The sequence below is a fragment of the Ascaphus truei genome, chromosome 3 (genome assembly GCF_040206685.1).
Source record: "Ascaphus truei isolate aAscTru1 chromosome 3, aAscTru1.hap1, whole genome shotgun sequence".
Lineage (NCBI taxonomy): Eukaryota > Metazoa > Chordata > Amphibia > Anura > Ascaphidae > Ascaphus > Ascaphus truei.
This window is the reverse complement of record NC_134485.1, coordinates 9733092-9751581: the sequence shown is the minus strand read 5'-3', so window position 1 is coordinate 9751581 and position 18490 is coordinate 9733092. Positions and strand designations below refer to the sequence as shown.

The following is an 18490-nucleotide window of genomic DNA, read 5'->3' as shown; positions in this document are numbered from 1 at the left end:
TTTGATGTTGCACCGCGCTGTGCGGAGAATCCAACATGGCGGTTCGCGCCAAGCCTGAGTAGCGCACGTGCTGTGTGCTCAACGGAGGTACAAAATGCAGAGTCGACCTTTGCAAGTAAGCTATGAGTAAGTCGCGCCCTATTTGTCCTGCATGGATCTTCTGGGTTCCCCAGAGGGAGCAGACAGTGATAACATTGTGATTATGTGTGAACCTGCAATTGATGTGCCTGAGCTCCCGACGGTGATAACTACGCAAGTTGAACCTGTAGTGAGTATGGACTGCAGTGTGATCCAAAATGGCGGTTCATGCCAAACTGGGGGACCGCATGAAATGGTTGCAAGAAAAGTAGTTGCAGAAACTTGGCCGAGTCTGGCGCGAAAATCAGAACACCGCCCTGGCATGAGAAGTGGCTCAAAAGCTGTGGCCACGCCCCCTTGCTGTGATTGGCTCAGAAGCAAGAATGAGTCCTGATGTGCAGCCGAGTGACCCTCCTTTAATCTCCCCCAGAGGGAGGGGTCACTGTGAGAGCCAACCAGAGCACACTACCCTGAGTGAAGGAGGAGCCGATGTGAGCTTCCCCACCTTCAGTTGCACAGAGCTGGAGAGCAAGCAAGATTGAATTGTCGAGTTCCCATGCTAACCCGAGCAACTACTAAGCGCGATATGGCGGAGTTTCACATCAACCCTTAGCAGCTGCCAGGAGGCCTCCTGGTAGTAGAGGTGGGGGCTAGAGAGGCGTTCCGGTGTCTGTCTCAAATGCCGATTAACGGGAAGAGAGATCAGCACGACTGCCAGATGACTGCAGGCGGAATTCATTATCTATGGCCTGTGGAGTCATTTCTACCTGTCCTCGTCCTGCCGGCTGGCTCTCCAGCGGCATTGATGGAGGTAGACAAGATTGAGACGTCTGCAGTCTCAAGCTCGAGTACATCACCGAATGACCCGGTTCCCGAGTCGGATTCCGGAGCAGGCCCGTTGAGGTTGGAGAATAAAATGGAGAAGGAGACTGACCCAGGAGAGTGGGGATGACTGCTGATGGTGGTGGTGCCAGAGAAGGACCGTGTCGCGGTCTTTGCCTCCAGCAAGAACCTGGAGCCCTGCTGCCGCTCCCCTGCAGATATACCTTTACCGGCTTTGTCGGACAACAAGCATGTGGTGTCTAGGAGTGGTGTCCAGGGACTTCCTTCGGGTGGCAGCCCTGTGATGAGCGGCTAAGTGACCGGGCTGCATGATGGGCACTCTGCCAGTGGAGGAGGAAATAAAGTAAATCTTTGCTAAAGAACACTTCTCGCCTGAGCCTGGAGTCATTCAGGGAGGCGTTGCACACAGAGGTTCTCCATCAGAGATTCCTCCCTACTACGCTGAGGACCTGTTGGAGATAGAGGCGCTGTACCAAGAGTGAGTATGACTCAGCCATACCTCGAAAGCCAGTCCTGATATCATCCCCCTTGCCACCGCGGGAGACTCAGGGCCCCCTGTTGCCAGCAGGTTTGCACCACATACACCCAAGTAACCAGTACACCATTTCCCCTAGGGTACCCGACATGAGATTGAAGGGGGTGGGGTGGGGGGAGTTTGGGGGGGGAACAGGGTTACATACGTATTGATCCAGAAGAAGGCAAACACAAAACCCCAGTGTCATATCATCCAATGATATCTCATATGGGGGAAAACTAGATTAACTTTTCTAACCAGATTTATAAGCATAAGTATCTTTATTTGAAAATTTATATGTGTTTTTTATTTTAAACTAGGGCCCCTGAAACCGAAACACAGCAGTGAAATTATTGCAGCTACCAAAATGATCGACATTAGGAAGAGGAGGAGGTACTTCCAAAAGTATCCTCTTTGATTGACATATAATGGTTCATATTCGCTCTTTATTTGGTCTTCAAGCTTCAACCCTGAATTGGAGAAAAAAAAATACATAGGTGTGATATGAGAATAATAATAATTTTTAGTTCACAAAAAAAAGTTATTTTTTTGAAGTGAGACTTTTTTAGCAGCGTGATGCAGTTGGTTGAGGCGGAAGTCAGTGGTGACGGAAGTGACATCACTCCTGGCAGAAGAGGCCGTCGGTGTTGCCAGTTTCCACCAGGAAGAGTCACCGCTGGACACACACACACCTCTCTCTCTTCCCGAAATCTGGGCACTGTGGCTCCGCCGGGGGTAGGAGAGAGGGAGGGGGCTGGTCCGGTAACGCCCGCAGCTCCACATCCCCTGCAGCACCGCGTCCCCATAGCAGTGCAGTCCCCCCCCCCCCCCAACTCCCCAGTGAGCCGCCAACCACCCCCGTGTCCCCGTACCTCCGCCGAGCAGGACACAGCTCCGCCGGGGGACAGAGAGGGGGCTGCTCCGGGGCACTCAGACAGACCCCTCCCCCCCACCCGTGTCTCCGTACCTCCGCTGCGGGGGGCTGCTTCAGCTGAAGGCACCAGCACATACAGCTGTGTCTGCAGCTCCGCCGGGGGGAGGGGGTAAAGAGTGTCAGGAGAGAGGACCCTGAGAATAACACACACACCATACAGAGAGACACACAGACACACTGACTGACTGACACACACACACTGACTGACACATACACACTGAATGGCACAGACACACACACAAACTGACTGACATACACACACACACACTGATCCCCGCTCACCATAATAATATTGCATAGGTAAGATACAGGTGCATATAGGGGAATAACAGAACGACAATAAACAACAATCGTCTTTGTTTATTGAGTATATCATTAAAAAGTCATTTTTTACAATACCCAGTTGCCCATGGTTTGGGATCATACTGTGTAGTCTGCCTGTACCTACTCATGAGATATTTGGATTTTGGGACTATGTAGTCTTACTCATCTATTGATAGATTTGCAACTAGGGGCTTATAGTGATTCTTGGATCACTGTCTGATTATTGGAAACCGATAGAAACAGTAAATGAAGCATAATTCCCTATTGAGTTCCAGTTCTAGCAGCAGCCCAGACACAGGCAGGGTTGCCACGGAGACTACGGGTTTTATCCGCGTATCTCCGGACTACGGGTTTACCTGGAAAATCTCCTGGTCGGCGCCGGCTTGTTCTCACTCTGCACATCCCATCAACATGGCTGCGCAACGTCAAATGGCGCCGCATTGCCGTGACCACGGAGGTCACGTGATGTCTTGGCGCCATAAGGCGTCTTGTTGTCATGGCAACTTCGCGCCGTGGCGGCACGTTGTCATGGCAACGCGCGCCTTTTGACGTTGGAGAGCCGTGCTGACTGAACATTGCAAAGTCTTATTCTATGAGTTCGATGTGGCCATTCAGACAATAGGGATTTGTGGCCAAAAAATGTGCTGGACAGCAGCATCGGACTATATAGAATAACCCCCTCGGTGCCGTGTGACACATACTTTTGAAGGAAAATTGAAAAGATTTGTATTGTTGTTATGAGTACAGAAATAACAAATTAAATGGTGTAATTATCCTTACTTTGTATTTCTCGAGCAATATCAGGTGTCGTAGTTGCAGGTGCTACAAATAGAGTATAGGAAAACATTATTGGTGCCCAGAATATGAAAGAAATTGATATTTTCTACACATTTCCATACAAACAAATAGGCTTTTGACGTATTTAAATGAGGCAACTACAGGATTAGACCTGTGGGTTATGTTACATATTTAAAGTTCTTTCTAAACTGCGGAAGTGACCGAAATTACAGCTTCCCCCATGAGAAAATAAATTATTATGCGACTAGTGCATTCTTGAAATAAATGACCAAAAGAATGTAATTATGATAACGTTGCCGTTGTAAGTTCATTTGTCAGTGTAGTCCTAGTAATGAGCTATTTCAGTTAAGTTCCTGACTGGATTTGCAGGAACTTAAGTTCATGATTAACAAACTGGTGGGGACTTTAGTTGATCGATATATGGTAAAGTATGGATTCTTTTTAAGAAAAAGTCCGAAATATACTGGTTTAGGCTGCATCCATGGTTATTGCGAGCAAGTGTGATCAAAATGATGTGCCTCTATGAGGCTGCCTTTAGAGCGTGCGACCAGAAGCGCCGACGCTCGCGATGCGCGGGGAAACAAATACATTAGTTTCCTCACGCGACGGCCTGGTCACGTGGGCGGTTTGCCCAATGAGGGCAAACCAGCTCCGTGACATCACGGACATAAAAAGGCATTCATGTATCTTTTGGCAAAGTAGCTAAAAACTGAATTACTGCGAACTGACTCTGTGTTTGTATTTCCTATTGGTATAAATCTGCTACTCTGAACATTTCTAATGAATTAAATACGTATTTCTATGGTCATTCCTATTGTATGAAAAACATTTTGTTTGACTTCTTAGCGGGGTATGTAATATACTCTGAAGCGGCCGATCACACAATCATTAGCCGAAAACTCCAATTGAGTTGAATACGCCTATTAATCCTGTGGCTTTGCTAATTAAAAATGGAGTGTTTCATAGTGTAGAATAATATTGAGATGATAAATACGTTGTATATAAACTAGTACTTTTTGAAGCCTGTTTTGAGGAATTGTTTAACTCGCTGGATGGTTCCTTTGTTGCAGATATCCAGCTTTGGGCTGTCCTAATCATTAACATGTTCTTGTTACTGATTAGTAGAGATGGAGAATGTCTTCCAATTCTTCTCATTCATTGATTGGTATAAATAAGGGATTATTGTGGAAAATACAGTAGTCGGACATATTCTGGTTCAGACTCCTGGAAAGGCCTTTAAGCAGCAGTTTCCCCTGGGGCCCCGTTTTCCCCCCCACATATATAGGAAGCCGATGAGTCTCCGGAGCTGAACGGCATTAATTTCTGCTCCGGGACCCCTAGTTTCCGAGATACCTGCCAGTGGAGATGTCGCCGGCACTTCATGAAGATTGAAATCTCCGGTGTCACGGCTAAAGTGGCCGACAAATCTCTGGCCAATAGGAAACCACCATGGATGACATTGCGGCTTCCTATTGGCCCACATGACAGGAGATTAGAACTTCCATCTTGTTTCCCTGGGCACCAGTATCGGCATCACCTCCCCCGGTACGTATCTCGGTACGCATGGGCTTCTCTGGAGATTAAATGTACACTGTTCCGCTATGGAGACCCCCTACTTCCTATATATGCAAAAACAAAAAAGTGGATATCTGCTCCTTTAATGTCTCTCTTACACTCCCTTAATCATGTGAATTTGCTAATTGAAACCTGAAATTTGTTTCTTGGTGTTGAATAATATTGAGATTAAATACATTATTAGTACCTTGTGAAGGCTTTTTTGATGGATTTTCTGAATGGCTAGGTGGCTCGATTTCTGTGGCTATTCTTCTTCCTGCTGCTAATAGTCAATTCAAGTAAATTAGTACTGGGTAGAGACAAAGAATATCCCGCTTTGGGAAGTCCCAATTATTAACATGTTCTTTATACCTTTCTACAATTATCAGTCAAGATTTGCGAATGTATTCTAGTTCATTGAGCAATTTTTTTCATTTTTCCCCCCATGAAATTCGGATATTGGTGAAAGTTTTGCGAAGGGTTTTACTTACATATTTTTCTCACATTTCTGCACGTTTGCGATTTTTCCCCAGACGTACGTGAATATGAGCATTGCTAGAGCCAGGGCAGCATCCATTCCCTGTTTGCAGTCTTCAGAAAGCAGATGGTATTCTCACAAGAACTCTAACAGGTGATGCTGGGTGTGCCCTCTCCTCTTGCTCTTGTACACACTGATGGGTTGAGGGACTGTGGTCTTCAGCACTCACCATACTGTGTTGCAAAGTAATGCTCAGGTACAGACCTTAGCTCTAGGACTGGATAAAAATAGTCTGGGCCTTGGTGATCCAACAAAGACTGTAGCCTACACGAAGAGTTTGCTGCCTGTCAGCCAGCAGGATCCTCACCACAGTCACTCAATAATCAGTCAACATCATCACTAGACCCAATCACTCAAATGCATCATCACATTGTAATGCGATATGACTGATATGAACAGAACATATATTCCATCTCAAACTTCAACATGTTAATGGTGTCTTTCTGTATGTTGAGATGGCAAGTACTGTACATCTTTGGGTACGTACCGGACTTTGGGTACCTAATGGACTTTTTCTGGCAGACATGGTTGTTGCTGCTGTAACGGGTATTCCCCCACCCAATAGCATATAGTATGTGTGTGCGGGGAACTTAATGTTACCAGGTGTGGTGCTTTATCTGTTAGGCTCACAGGAGGCCTAAACCTCCGCCACGGGGAGCCTGGGGCACGTACAAATAATAGGAGTAACCTCGTACTCGGTGCAGCGCCTCCACCTGTGATGGCTCCCACCGGAGGGGGGAGTGGTTCGTCGCAGGACAATATATATATATATATATCACACACACAGCATGTAAAACAACCAATAACTTTACTGTAGCAACCATACTTATGCATATATATATCAACAGGTGTCCCTCTCTAGAGGAGACACTAACTACTGCATCTCGCAGGACGCTACCTCCTTTCACCGGGTGATCCCACCCAGTGTCCAGTAACCCCCACACAATATGTCCCTTCACGTGAGATTGATATGTGTGACTGCGCAGCCACTAGACCCATGTAAATATAATAGAGTTTAGTTGGTGCACTTGGTGATGGTTACCTGCCGAGCACTCCAGTGCCCGGGCCTGCCAAGGAGCTTCACAGAGGATCCGCTGACCACAGGAACTACCGTCCGGGGCGATCCCACCCGGGTGGCTGCTGCAGCGACAGCGAAGGTCTGAGCCCAGACCTCTGGATGGACGCGCAGCGTCCGCTGTGTCCCTAACTGACTCTGGATAATAATAAGGGGCAGGGTCCCTAACCTGGGGCCTGTCCCTGAACAACACAACACTACTGGTGACTCAGGGCTATCTGTGGTCTAGGGGGCTGCTGGCCTAGTGCAGGGAGTCACTGACTCCTGCACCCTACCTCCTTCCCCTAGCTGCTCCGGTCACCAACTGCCTAACGTGCTCAAAGCCTGCGAAATGTATCTATTCTCCTCTGCAGGGAGATGCTGTAGCCCTATTGGCTCCCTGGGGTCACGTGGGGCGGCGGAGGCCCATGGGACATGTAGTCCCCTCCAAGAGCCCTCTTCCTATTGGTCCGGGTTGCCGCGCTAATCACTGCGCATGCACGACCTGTCTGTGGGCCTCCCGGCACATCTGGCTCCTGCGCATGCGCAATGCAACTTGCAATGGCGGCGCCCTGCACCGCGAGCCGCCAGGACCTTCGCAACGCGACCGTGGCCCTAGCAACAGCCCGCGCGCATCCCTGGCAACCGGTCGCATCCCTAAGAGAGGCGCGCTATGCTCGCACACACCCCCACGCCTCCCAAAGAGAGGCTGCTGTGAGTAACCGGAGGGGGGGGGGGGGTTGCGCACTGAAAGGGAGACCTGGCTACATCCTCCCCCTGGTAAAAACCCCAACGTCCTCGCTTGGGACACAACTCAACCATGTACAGAAATTATATAATAAAAATGCAGTTCAAAATATAACTTCGCACATTCGCATTGACTTTATATGATGTTGCATAATTCTGTGAGCATCACAATCACAGATTGGATTTTGCTCCGAGACCACTGCTGAGCCTCATAATGGGGTGCTCCAATTTGATCATAGGTTACCCGATTTGGAGGGTACCTGATGTGGTAGGACGGCCTCGCGGCGGGGTCAGTAAGACGCTTGACACGATGGGAAACTTTAAACACTAGTGGTTTATTAGCCACAACCAAAATAAGTACGGGTGCACTGTCCCTTTAAGAAACTTCTTTCTTGCAAATTAAAGCCTAGTCCCGTTAGGGACACTAACTCACTTCTTGAGCCCTTACTAACAGGACAGCCAGCTAATCTGGTCATGCCCAAAACATGCTACACAAACGATAACCAATAAGCATAATAAGAATAAAGTCTTATCTGTTTCAGCTCCAAACAGCAAACAGGAACACGGTTCCGGGGAGCAGGCTGTGTCCAGCCTCGCAGCAATGTTTATCTTTATCCTGGGTTGGGGTCCCAGCTGGTCCCAGCAGAAAAGCTCCTCGCAGGACTGGGGACCAGAGCAGCAGCAGCTGCTACGGCTTCCAAGCCGGGAGAGTTCTCTCCACCTTCCGGTGGAAAAACAAGCTCACCTTGTGTGAGCAACTTCCTGCTTTTTAAAGCACTTGTTTCACTCATGAGTTCAGCCCCTGTTTAATCAGTCCTCAGCTGTGCTTTCTCTGTCTGAGGAGATTAACACTCAGTGATCTGGCTGCAGCATCTCTCCATTCACTGTCACAGCCTACTGAGTCAGTGACTCTGTCACATATCCCTCTCCCCAGCGAAACATTGTCCTGTGGAGCGGCCCGTGCACCATTCCCGTGCACCAGCATCTTTGTCGCCAATGTCTGACGTCGGCCCTTCCCTCCCCCTTTTTTTTTCTTGCCTTCCAATTTACGCATTTCCTTTTTGGGGTAATTACCAGGCCATATGGGCCTGAGGACTGGTACCTCACTATCTCCTTTAATTCAGATGCAAGACTGAAATCTTGTAAAACTATGGAGTCCTCCAAGGCTTGTTTGGCTTTGTTAAGCTGCACTCTTAAATCTGCAATCTTTAACTGTAATTTCCTTGATTTCGCGGCATCCGCTGGTATATCCACGCTAACAATTGACTCTCGCAGCTCAGAGACTATTTCTGCCACAATCTGAATTCTCCGGTCATCATCTTTAACAATACGGAGCAATAATTCCACTAGACACGTTATAAGGGAAGTTGGTGTATTAGGTATCACAAGCATCTCTTGTAGGACAGCAAGAAGGCGTTTCCTGCCTCCTTCTTCACTGGTATCTAGACAGCCGACTATAAGAATCAGCTGCTGACCTATAAATTCTTTAGTCAGCATGTCTTCAATTTGTGTCATATCCGCTTTTTGTTCTTCTGTGAGAACAGCAGAGTTTTGAAGATAACTTAAGAGATAGTCTGCATAGACAGCGGGCTCTGGTAAAACATGTTCCAGTGCAGCCTCCCCTTCATCATCCTTTGACTTTATCTTTACCGCCACCTTTTTCTTGGACTGCTTCAGTGACCCAAACGTCTGTCTTGGGCTTGTAAGCTTTTCGTCCAGCTTCATCTGAGAAACTGCCTGCTGGGCAGCAGTAGAGTCCAACGTAGCGTCCCGCTCAGACTTTAGAGACTCGAGCTCCTTGCCTAGGTCACACTTTTGTTTCTCCGCCATCCTGCGGCCAGCCCGCTCAGACTCCAGGTCCTTCCTCAGGTCTTGAAGCAGTCATTCTGCCTTTCTTCTTTCACTCAGTGCGGCTGCTAGTTCATCTTCGTTAGAATTGAGTCGCGATTCTACGTCTCCTAGCAGACTCAGAGCAAGGCTTAAATCTGTCTCTCTTTCTTTATTCTGGACCTGCAGCTGCTGGTGCTCCTCCCGGACCTTGTCTAGCTCCAGCTGTAGCCGGGCCCCCTCATTGGTCGTGTAGTCCAGCCGCTTGTGGATATCAGCCATCTCAGTTTCATGGTGCAACATCAGGCAGGCCACCTGACGGACGGACACCTCCTCCGTCTTGGCGCGCTGCATCTCGTGCTCAGCCATCTGCGTTTGCAGCTCTTCAATCTGATGCTGCCAGTCCCCTCTCAGGGCCTTCACCTCTTCCCGGTGCTTACTCTGGGTTTGCATCAACGCCTCCTCCATCTTTTTGAGCTCTGCAGTTCTTGTCGCCAGTATCGCTGTTGCTTCTGTCTTCCAGGCTTCTTTCTCCTTGGCATACTGACTCATGGAGATGGAGTTGCTTCTCCAGCTCTTGCTCCAGTCTTTGGACCTTCTCATGTTCCCTCTCACACAGGGTCACCTGGCTTCTAAGCTCCGCCTCCAGCGATGCTTCTGTGGCGCTCAACGTGATCTTCAGCTGCTCCAGGGCGAGGCATTCTTTTTCTGCATTCTGCAGAGCAGCCTGTACTTCATTTTTTTCTTGCGCCAATTGTGTCTTCACTTTCTGCGCTTGGTGAAGCTTCTCAGTCCCATCACTGACCTGACCAGTCAGGTTTAAAACCTCTTCCTTCAGGTTTATATTCTCCATTTTCACAGTCTCTATATCCCTTAGGACCGTTTCCTTGGCTTTCTTCAAAGTACCCAGCTCTGCCCCTAGCGATGCTCTTGTGGCGTACAGCGTGGCCCTTAGTTCCTCATGCTGTTCTGTGGGGACATACTGGGTACTCAGCCATTCCTGTAGCACTCGCTGCTTCTCCTTGGCTGCTTGCAGACTTGCATGTAGCTCTTGCAGCTGGCTCTGCCATAAGTGCGTTGCCTGTGTGTGCTGCTGCAGGGAGACACGTTGCATCCTCTCTGCATTCTGCAGTGCTTCCTGCACCTCTAGCTTTTCCTGGATCAATTGCTTCTCCACTTTTCCTGCTTGGTGGAGCTTCTTATCACCTCTACTGATTTGATCAGTCAAGTCTGAATTTTTCTGCGTCAGACTTACATTCTCCTTCTTTACAGTCTCTAAATCCCTCAGGGCATTCTCATGGGTTTCCTTCAACATACCCAGCTCTGTGTTTAGACTGTGGCCCTCCTGGCGTGAGAGCTCCAGCTCTGTTTTGAGCGTGCTAGATTCTTGGTGAGAAACTTCTAAGTCTTTGATGAAGTTTTGCACATCTCTCTGGGACATCTGATAGCATAGTCTCCAGTCAGGACTTGTTCTCTCTGATTCCATGTTAGCAATTGCGGTGTTGGCCTTATTCAAACTTGTCGTCAGCTCCTCCAACTCACTCCGCAAGAGATGCTCTGTTTTCTTTAATGCCGCATACTCTTGTATAGCTGGGAGTATACACCTCTGTACCTCGGCATTAGCTTCTCGCTCCCTATTCAATTGTTCCTGCAAGACATCATAATCACGCTGGGCAGTTTGGAGTGCAGAAATTAAGGCCTCTTTTCCCTGGATCAAGGATTCAGCTTCCCTTTGCTCCTCCTTTTCCTTTGCCACCGTTCCTGTGACAATTCTGCCGGTCACTCCGGTCTGCAGCACATCTCGGCGCCTTTCTGACGCATGTCCTGACAGCGCAGGTTCAAGTGGCTTGGTCACTTCCCCTGTGACTTGAGGAACAGTTTTCTTTTTCTTCTTTCTTTTTGCTTTATTAGCTCCAGAGATATCAGTGGTACTGGGCACACGCTCACTGGTATCAGCTTCCACATCTTGCTTGCACTCATAGGGCGTTGCTTGCTTTTGCAGCTGTTTGTCTTTGAAAATTTTGGGGCACACATCTTCCATGTGACCTACTTTATGACAGGCCCAGCATACTAAATTCATCTGTGGGTACGGCTCTCCTCCAGGGGCCACATACGAGTCATCATCATCATCATCATCGTATGGCCTGAAGGGACACTGTTTTGTATGGTTATGTACATTGCAAAAACTGACACTTGACGGCGGCCATTTTAAAACCCCGTTTTTTTTTTCCACACCCGACGAGGCAGACTTTGCACAACACACGTAACTTGTACTTGCTTTACAATATTTGAACCTTCTGGGTTCTTCTTAGGGCAACTTCTTTGCAAAAATCCATTTTCACTTTCTTTCTTACCAGACAGGGCAAACTTTGCTCACAGCACTTGCTAGCTGCAAATTCACTCACTTCAGCAAAAGGCATTAGCTTTACACAGCAATCCTTTCATACCCGGCGAGCAAAATTTACACTCAGCGCTTGCTAGCTGTAACTTCCATGCTTCAGCAAAAAATCAATTTTTTTTCCGCTTGAGTTCAGTGTCTCAACACATCTTCATCTACTGACCCCCAGAGGTGTAACATCCCACTTCTGACACCGCCTGTGGTAGGACAGCCTCGCGGCGGGGTCAGTAAGACGCTTGACACGATGGGAAACTTTAAACACTAGTGGTTTATTAGCCACAACCAAAATAAGTACGGGTGCACTGTCCCTTTAAGAAACTACTTTCTTGCAAATTAAAGCCTAGTCCCGTTAGGGACACTAACTCACTTCTTGAGCCCTTACTAACAGGACAGCCAGCTAATCTGGTCATGCCCAAAACATGCTACACAAACGATAACCAATAAGCATAATAAGAATAAAGTCTTATCTGTTTTAGCTCCAAACAGCAAACAGGAACACGGTTCCGGGGAGCAGGCTGTGTCCAGCCTCGCAGCAATGTTTATCTTTATCCTGGGTTGGGGTCCCAGCTGGTCCCAGCAGCAAAGCTCCTCGCAGGACTGGGGACCAGAGCAGCAGCAGCTGCTACGGCTTCCAAGCCGGGAGAGTTCTCTCCACCTTCCTGTGGAAAAACAAGCTCACCTTGTGTGAGCAACTTCCTGCTTTTTAAAGCACTTGTTTCACTCATGAGTTCAGCCCCTGTTTAATCAGTCCTCAGCTGTGCTTTGTCTGTCTGAGGAGATTAACACTCAGTGATCTGGCTGCAGCATCTCTCCATTCACTGTCACAGCCTACTGAGTCAGTGACTCTGTCACACTGACTCTTTGGCTCCTGCGGAGCTGTTCTTCTGCAACTCCCTCGGGGGAGTAATAAACACAGTCCTGAGGCTCAGCATCTTCCCTTGAGTGGAGAAATGTCTCTGAACAGTCTCTGTTTGGCACAAAGCACGGGCTCTGTGCATCCAAAGGCTGGCCTGTTGGTGCCACCTTAGTAGGCGTTGGCCTACGGGCCCTTTCCCGTAGCTCCTCCGGGAGATGCCCCTTCTGTGGAGTAGTTCCTTTTGAGAGGGTCCTTCCATAGGGTCTTCAGGAGTTTCAGAGTGGGTTTCGTTATTGACAGTCTCTTGACCCATCTCTGATAAGTCGGACTCACCGTTGAGCGGTGTGGCCAGTATTTCCGTTTCCTCATCTCCCACTTGTGGAATGGGGAGGAGGTGGTTACGGTGCCATACCTTTACCCGGCCTTCAGTGTCTTTGATGCGATAGACCGGGAGGCCAGGCATCTGAGATTCTATTTCATATACACCGTCTCTCCATCGGTCGGCCAATTTGTGTTTTCCCGGGACTCCCAGATTTCGAAGCAACACAGCGTCCCCAGGACGAAGCTCCCGATATTTGACCTTATTATCGTATCGCCTTTTATTGCCAGCGTTCAGCTTAGCTGTAGACTTCTCAGCCTGTTGATAGGCCTGCTGCAAACGGTCTTTAAGTCTTTGCACGTATTTGAAATGGGTAGCATTGTGTATCCCATCCGTCGAGACTCTAAGACGTACATCCACTGGCAGTCTCGCCTCTCGCCCAAACATGAGGAAGTATGGGGAGAATCCAGTTGACTCGTGTCGGGTACAATTGTACGCATGCACCAGGGCCTCCACATGTCGACTCCATTCGGTCTTCTGAGCACTCTGTAGATTTCCGAGCATGTCCAGTAAGGTTCGATTAAATCGTTCTGGCAACGCATCTCCTTCTGGGTGGTACGGGGTCGTTCGTGATTTGGCGATGTTCAGCATTTTGAGCAGTTCTCGGATCAGAGTGCTCTCAAAATCCCGACCTTGGTCTGAGTGAAGGCAGTTTGGAAGAACGTAGTGCACGAAGTACTTCTCCCATAATATTTTTGCCACTGTGATGGCTTTCTGATCTTTCGTGGGGAAGGCCTGGGCATACCGGGTGTAATGGTCCGTGATGACCAGCACGTTGCATATTCCCCGGCTATCGGGCTCAATGCACAGAAAGTCCATACACACAAGGTCCATTGGGCCAGAACTCTTCAGATGGCCCATGGGTGCTGCTCTGGTAGGCAGGGTCTTGCGCTGTATACACCGAGTACAACGGCGACAGTGGCGTTCTACGGCCTCTCACATCTTGGGCCAGAAAAAGCGGCCTCTGGCCAACCCAAAGCTCTTCTCTACACCGAGATGTCCATGCTCATCATGTACGGACTTAAACACCATGTATTGCAAGTTCTTAGGGAGGACTAGTTGTCGTCTATCCGGGTGGTTGTGGTATTGCACCACCCGATAGAGTAAGCAGTTATCAATTTCGAATTTGTCCACTTTCCGCATGAGCGAGGCCACCAAGTCTTTGGGAGCACGCTTCAGAAGGGCTGAATTCTTCTTTTCAACAGCTTGCCTAATGATACTAATGACAGGATCTCGTATTTGGTAGTCTACCAGATCTTTCCACCGTAACACTTTGTCATGAGTTATGTTCATCCCTTTTGGATCGCAGTAGGTGGCTGGGACAGCCTGCGACTGGCATCCCAAGGAATCCGCAACCCATAATTCTGAGAAGGCCACTTGATCATCGACGATGGCGGCAGTGCTACACATAGCTCGCACCCTGGGTCCTGGGAGTTCTTCCCATTCCTCATCATCTTGAGTAGCACTTAGCCCTGGCTGTCGGGAGAGGGCGTCAGCCCCGACATTCAAGGGTCCCGGCTTATACTTCAGGGAGAATCGGTAATTGTTCAGAGCTGCCAGCCATCGGTGTCCTGCTGCATCCAATTTGGCCGAGGTATTGATGTACGTGAGGGGATTGTTATCCGTCCTTACCTCAAATGTAACACCGTAAAGGTAATCGTGGAGCTTCTCGGTGATCGCCCACTTGAGAGCCAGGAACTCCAACTTGTGGACGGGGTATTTCTGTTCACTGGGTGTCAGACTGCGGCTGATGTAGGCTACAGGCCGAAGGCCCTCGGGGTGCTTCTGGTGCAGGACGGCACATAGGCCATTGAGACTGGCATCCACATGCAGAACGTATGGTTGTTCAGGATCAGCATACGCAAGCACCGGCGCTTCGGTCAGACATTTCTTCAATTTCAGGAAGGCCTGTTCACACTCAGACGTCCATTTATCACCAAACGGTTGGCGGGTCGATACCGTCTTCCTTCCAGTATCTTCGGGGTATATCTTCAACAGATTGTTCAGGGGTTTAGCTCTACTAGAGTACCCTTTCACGAAGCGACGGTAATACCCACAGAACCCCAGGAAGGATCGTAGTTCCGTGACATTCTCGGGACGCGGCCAGTTCACGACCGCTTCTACTTTGGCTGGGTCGGTGGTGATTCCTTGAGCAGACACGATGTGTCCCATGTAGGTCACCGAGGTGTGACAAAACCGACACTTGTCGAGGGACAATTTCAACCCTTCTTTCCCAAGATGGTATATCACTTTAAGCAGTCTCTCTTCGTGCTCTTACAGGGTCCTTCCGAAGACAATGATGTCATCCAGGTAGACGAGACACTCCCGAGGGTTCATGTCCCCGATAGTCTTCTCCATCAGTCGTTGGAAGGTAGCAGGGGCCCCACATATACCTTGGGGCATACGTGTAAATTGGTAGAACCCCAGGGGACAGACGAAGGCTGTTTTCTCCTGATCCTCTGCATTCATGGGTACCTGATAGTACCCGGATCGTAGATCGAGCACGCTGAACCATTGGCTTCCGTTCAGAGCATTCAGGATCTCTTCAATGCGAGGAAGGTTGTACTGGTCCGGTATCGTACGATTGTTCAGGGTTCGATAGTCGACACACAGTCGTACGGATCTGTTCTTTTTCCTCACCACCACTATGGGTGATGCGTAGGGGCTCTGAAACTCTACCATCCGGGCAGTGGTCAGTCCCGGACAATTTCATACTTGTGTGCGTACAGTACTGTGTAGTTGTCACGGGAGACTCCTGTGGCGGGTAGGATCTCGGTGGCCGGAACAGCACGAGCGTAGTAGGGGTCACAAGCAGAGGTCCGAGGCAGGCGGCAGGCAGCGAAGTCAAGTACAAGCAGGGGTCCGAGGCAGGCGGCAGGCAGCGAAGTTAGGTACAAGCAGAGGTCGGCAACGAGGAGACTGGAACAGGACAGGCGGGGCAGGACAGGGACTAAGAACAGGGAGCAGGGACTGAGACCGGGGAGCAGGAATAACCAGGGACAAGCCAGATTACTAGCAAGGACCTTTACTGTGAGCAGACTACAATACAGGTACAGGAAACAGGTCAGGATCAAAGACAGGCATGAGCATACTGTAGGAGTCTGACTAGCAAGCAAAAGCAAAAGCAACAGACAGGAAGCAAGCTATAAAGGACAGAGACAGGAGCAACAAGAAGACAGACAGACAGAGGAACCAAGAGCCAACAGAAGACAGCAGCACACCCAGTGGACAAGGAAGCTATGGCTAGGCAGGAGGTCTAGGCAATCCTGACATTACTCCCCCCTCTCAAGAGCGTTCTCCGGACGATCCTCCAGGCTCTTCCCGGAGGCCTTGATGAAATGGCGACTCAAGGTGACCCACCTCTGGTGGCTTGTCAGTGGGCAGAGGGTACTCCACAGGTACATTTGGTGCAGCAAGGAACCTCCAAATGGGTGCGTTCAACCCAAAAGCAGGGGCAGAGAAGCCAGTAGATCCTCCTGACAACCCTCCTGGTTTAGCAAGGTGTCCCTGATGGAAGGCCGACTCACGATGGCCTTCGGACAACACTCCAAGTTTTGCAGGAACATAGGGATCAGCAACAACTCCGGACAACCTTCCAGGCTCTTCAGGGAAATATTGATGGAAGGCCAACTTAATGTGTACGTCAAGTGCTGATGGGAAATCTGTGAGAGGTGCATTTATCCTTATCGCAAGAGCGTTGGCATCAGCATCAAGAATATTAGGCATAGCAAGGAACTTCACCATGGATCCGTCTAACGTCATAGCAGGGGCATCGGACACAGATACATCAGGCTCTTCACATGCGGCAGAGGGGACATATTCACTTTCCGTGGTCTCTTTTTGTGACCAATATATCTCTTTTAGTTTTGGAATCTGGAACTTCCCAATGGATACGTTCAACTCCATTGCAGAGGCATGGACATCAGGAATGTGGGCATCAATGACGGGTGCAGACTTTTCACATGTGTAAGTGGGAACATAGAATTCACGCTCCATGGTCTCCTTTTGTGACTGCCGTTTTGTGGTATCACCTAAAGTCTCATTAAGACCAGCTATTTGATTTTTCAGCTCTTGAAGCTGTCCTTCTGCACTTCTTTTCCCACTCAATGCAGTTGTCAGTTCGGCTTCTTTGGAGTTGAGTCGCGACTCCATATCTCCCAGCTGACTCAGAGTAAAGCTTAAATATGTTTCATCTTCTTCATTTCTGATCTGCAGCTGCCGGTACTCCTTCCGGGCATTGTCCAGCTCCAGCTGCAGCCGGACCTTATCACGGGCTGTGTGGTCCAATAATTTGCAGGCATCGGCCATTTTGACCTCATAGCGCTGTGTCAGGCCAGCCACTTGACAGACGGAAACCTTCTCTCTCTCCTCCTTTTTGGCAAGCTGTGTCTTGAGCTCAGCGATCTGCGCCTGCAGCGCTGTGAGCTGCTGAGATGTGTGTTCAGCTGCTAGCTTTAGCTCTTCCTCCAGCGAGGCTCTGGTTATGCTCAGTGTGGCCTTCAGCTCCTCATGCTGTTCTTTGGGGACACACTGGGTACTCAAATAATCTTGCATCATACTTATTTTGTAGGCAGTCTGGAAACTTTCTTCCTGCAGAACTCGCTGCTTTTCTTCAGCATTTACCCATTTCTCTTTGGTGTCCTGCAGATGTGTACGCAGTTCTCGCAGCTGACTCTGCAGCATATTTTCTGCTTGTGTGCGCCGCTCCAGGGAGACACGTTCTTCTTGCAGCACTCTCTCTGCATTCTGCAGTGCTGTCTGCACGTCTAACTTTTCCTAGGCCAACTGTTTCTTCTCCTCTCCTAATTCATGGAGCTTCTTATCTCCTTCACTGACTTGGACATAGAGATTCTTGCACTCCTGGGTTACCATTTCAAAACTGCTATTTAACCCTTCGAAGATCTCTCTCAAAGAACGTAGTTCTGTGTTGAAGTGGCAATTCTTCTCCTCAGAGGCTTCCAATTTTGTGCCAACTTGAGCCATGAAACTCTGGTACTGCGCATTATCAGCATAGGCCTTCTCCAGCTTACTTGACAGGATTACCCTGTCCCTCTCCAACTGCTCTCTTTCTTTCTCCTGGAGAACACACTTAGCAATTGCTGAAGATAGACAGCTTTGTAGTGCAGTCTTGGCCTCTTGCTCCTTATCTAAACGTTCATAAAGACAATCAATCGCTTTCTGTGCAGCTTGCAGCGTCTGAGTAGGGGCATCTTTCTTTTCTTCCACTATTCTTGGGATACGTCTGTGAGTTGCCTTAAGCTGCAGCATATCTCTTTCATCAAATGCAGACTCTGAGGTTAAATTTTCATTCTTAATTCCTTCTGCAACTTCCACAGTAATGCCTCCCTTCTTTTTCTTCTTCCTTGCTTTGAGAAGTTCTGAAGAATCAGTGGTACTGTGTTCACATTTACTGCTCAAGACTGTTTGAGTGGGAGCCATAATTAAACCACACTTCCTAAGACACCAGTAAAGAGGAAATGTGTTTTTAAAGCAGAAGCATTAGAATGAACAACAGGAATATTAGACACAGAGAGACACAAGATAGGAGAGCTGACCCTTTGAGACTTTAACATCAGTCACAGAGATTATAAATGCAAGGAAAAAACATAGACAGAGAAACCTGCAGTTATATCTGAATCTTTTATG

The 18490-nt window shown here is 48.8% G+C and overlaps 1 protein-coding gene across 1 annotated transcript in view; it reads right to left on the bottom strand.

The window, feature by feature from the left end:
- Positions 1–1741: 1741 nt before the first annotated feature.
- LOC142490866 (uncharacterized) overlaps positions 1742–18490 on the bottom strand; it is a 165535-nt gene continuing 148786 nt past the window's right edge. The window contains exons 32-34 of the mRNA XM_075593284.1: positions 5254–5328; positions 3474–3515; positions 1742–1905 (exon numbers count right to left, since the gene is read on the bottom strand). Coding sequence (XP_075449399.1) covers positions 1742–1905; positions 3474–3515; positions 5254–5328 — 281 coding nt within the window. The remainder of the gene's footprint in view (positions 1906–3473; positions 3516–5253; positions 5329–18490) is intronic.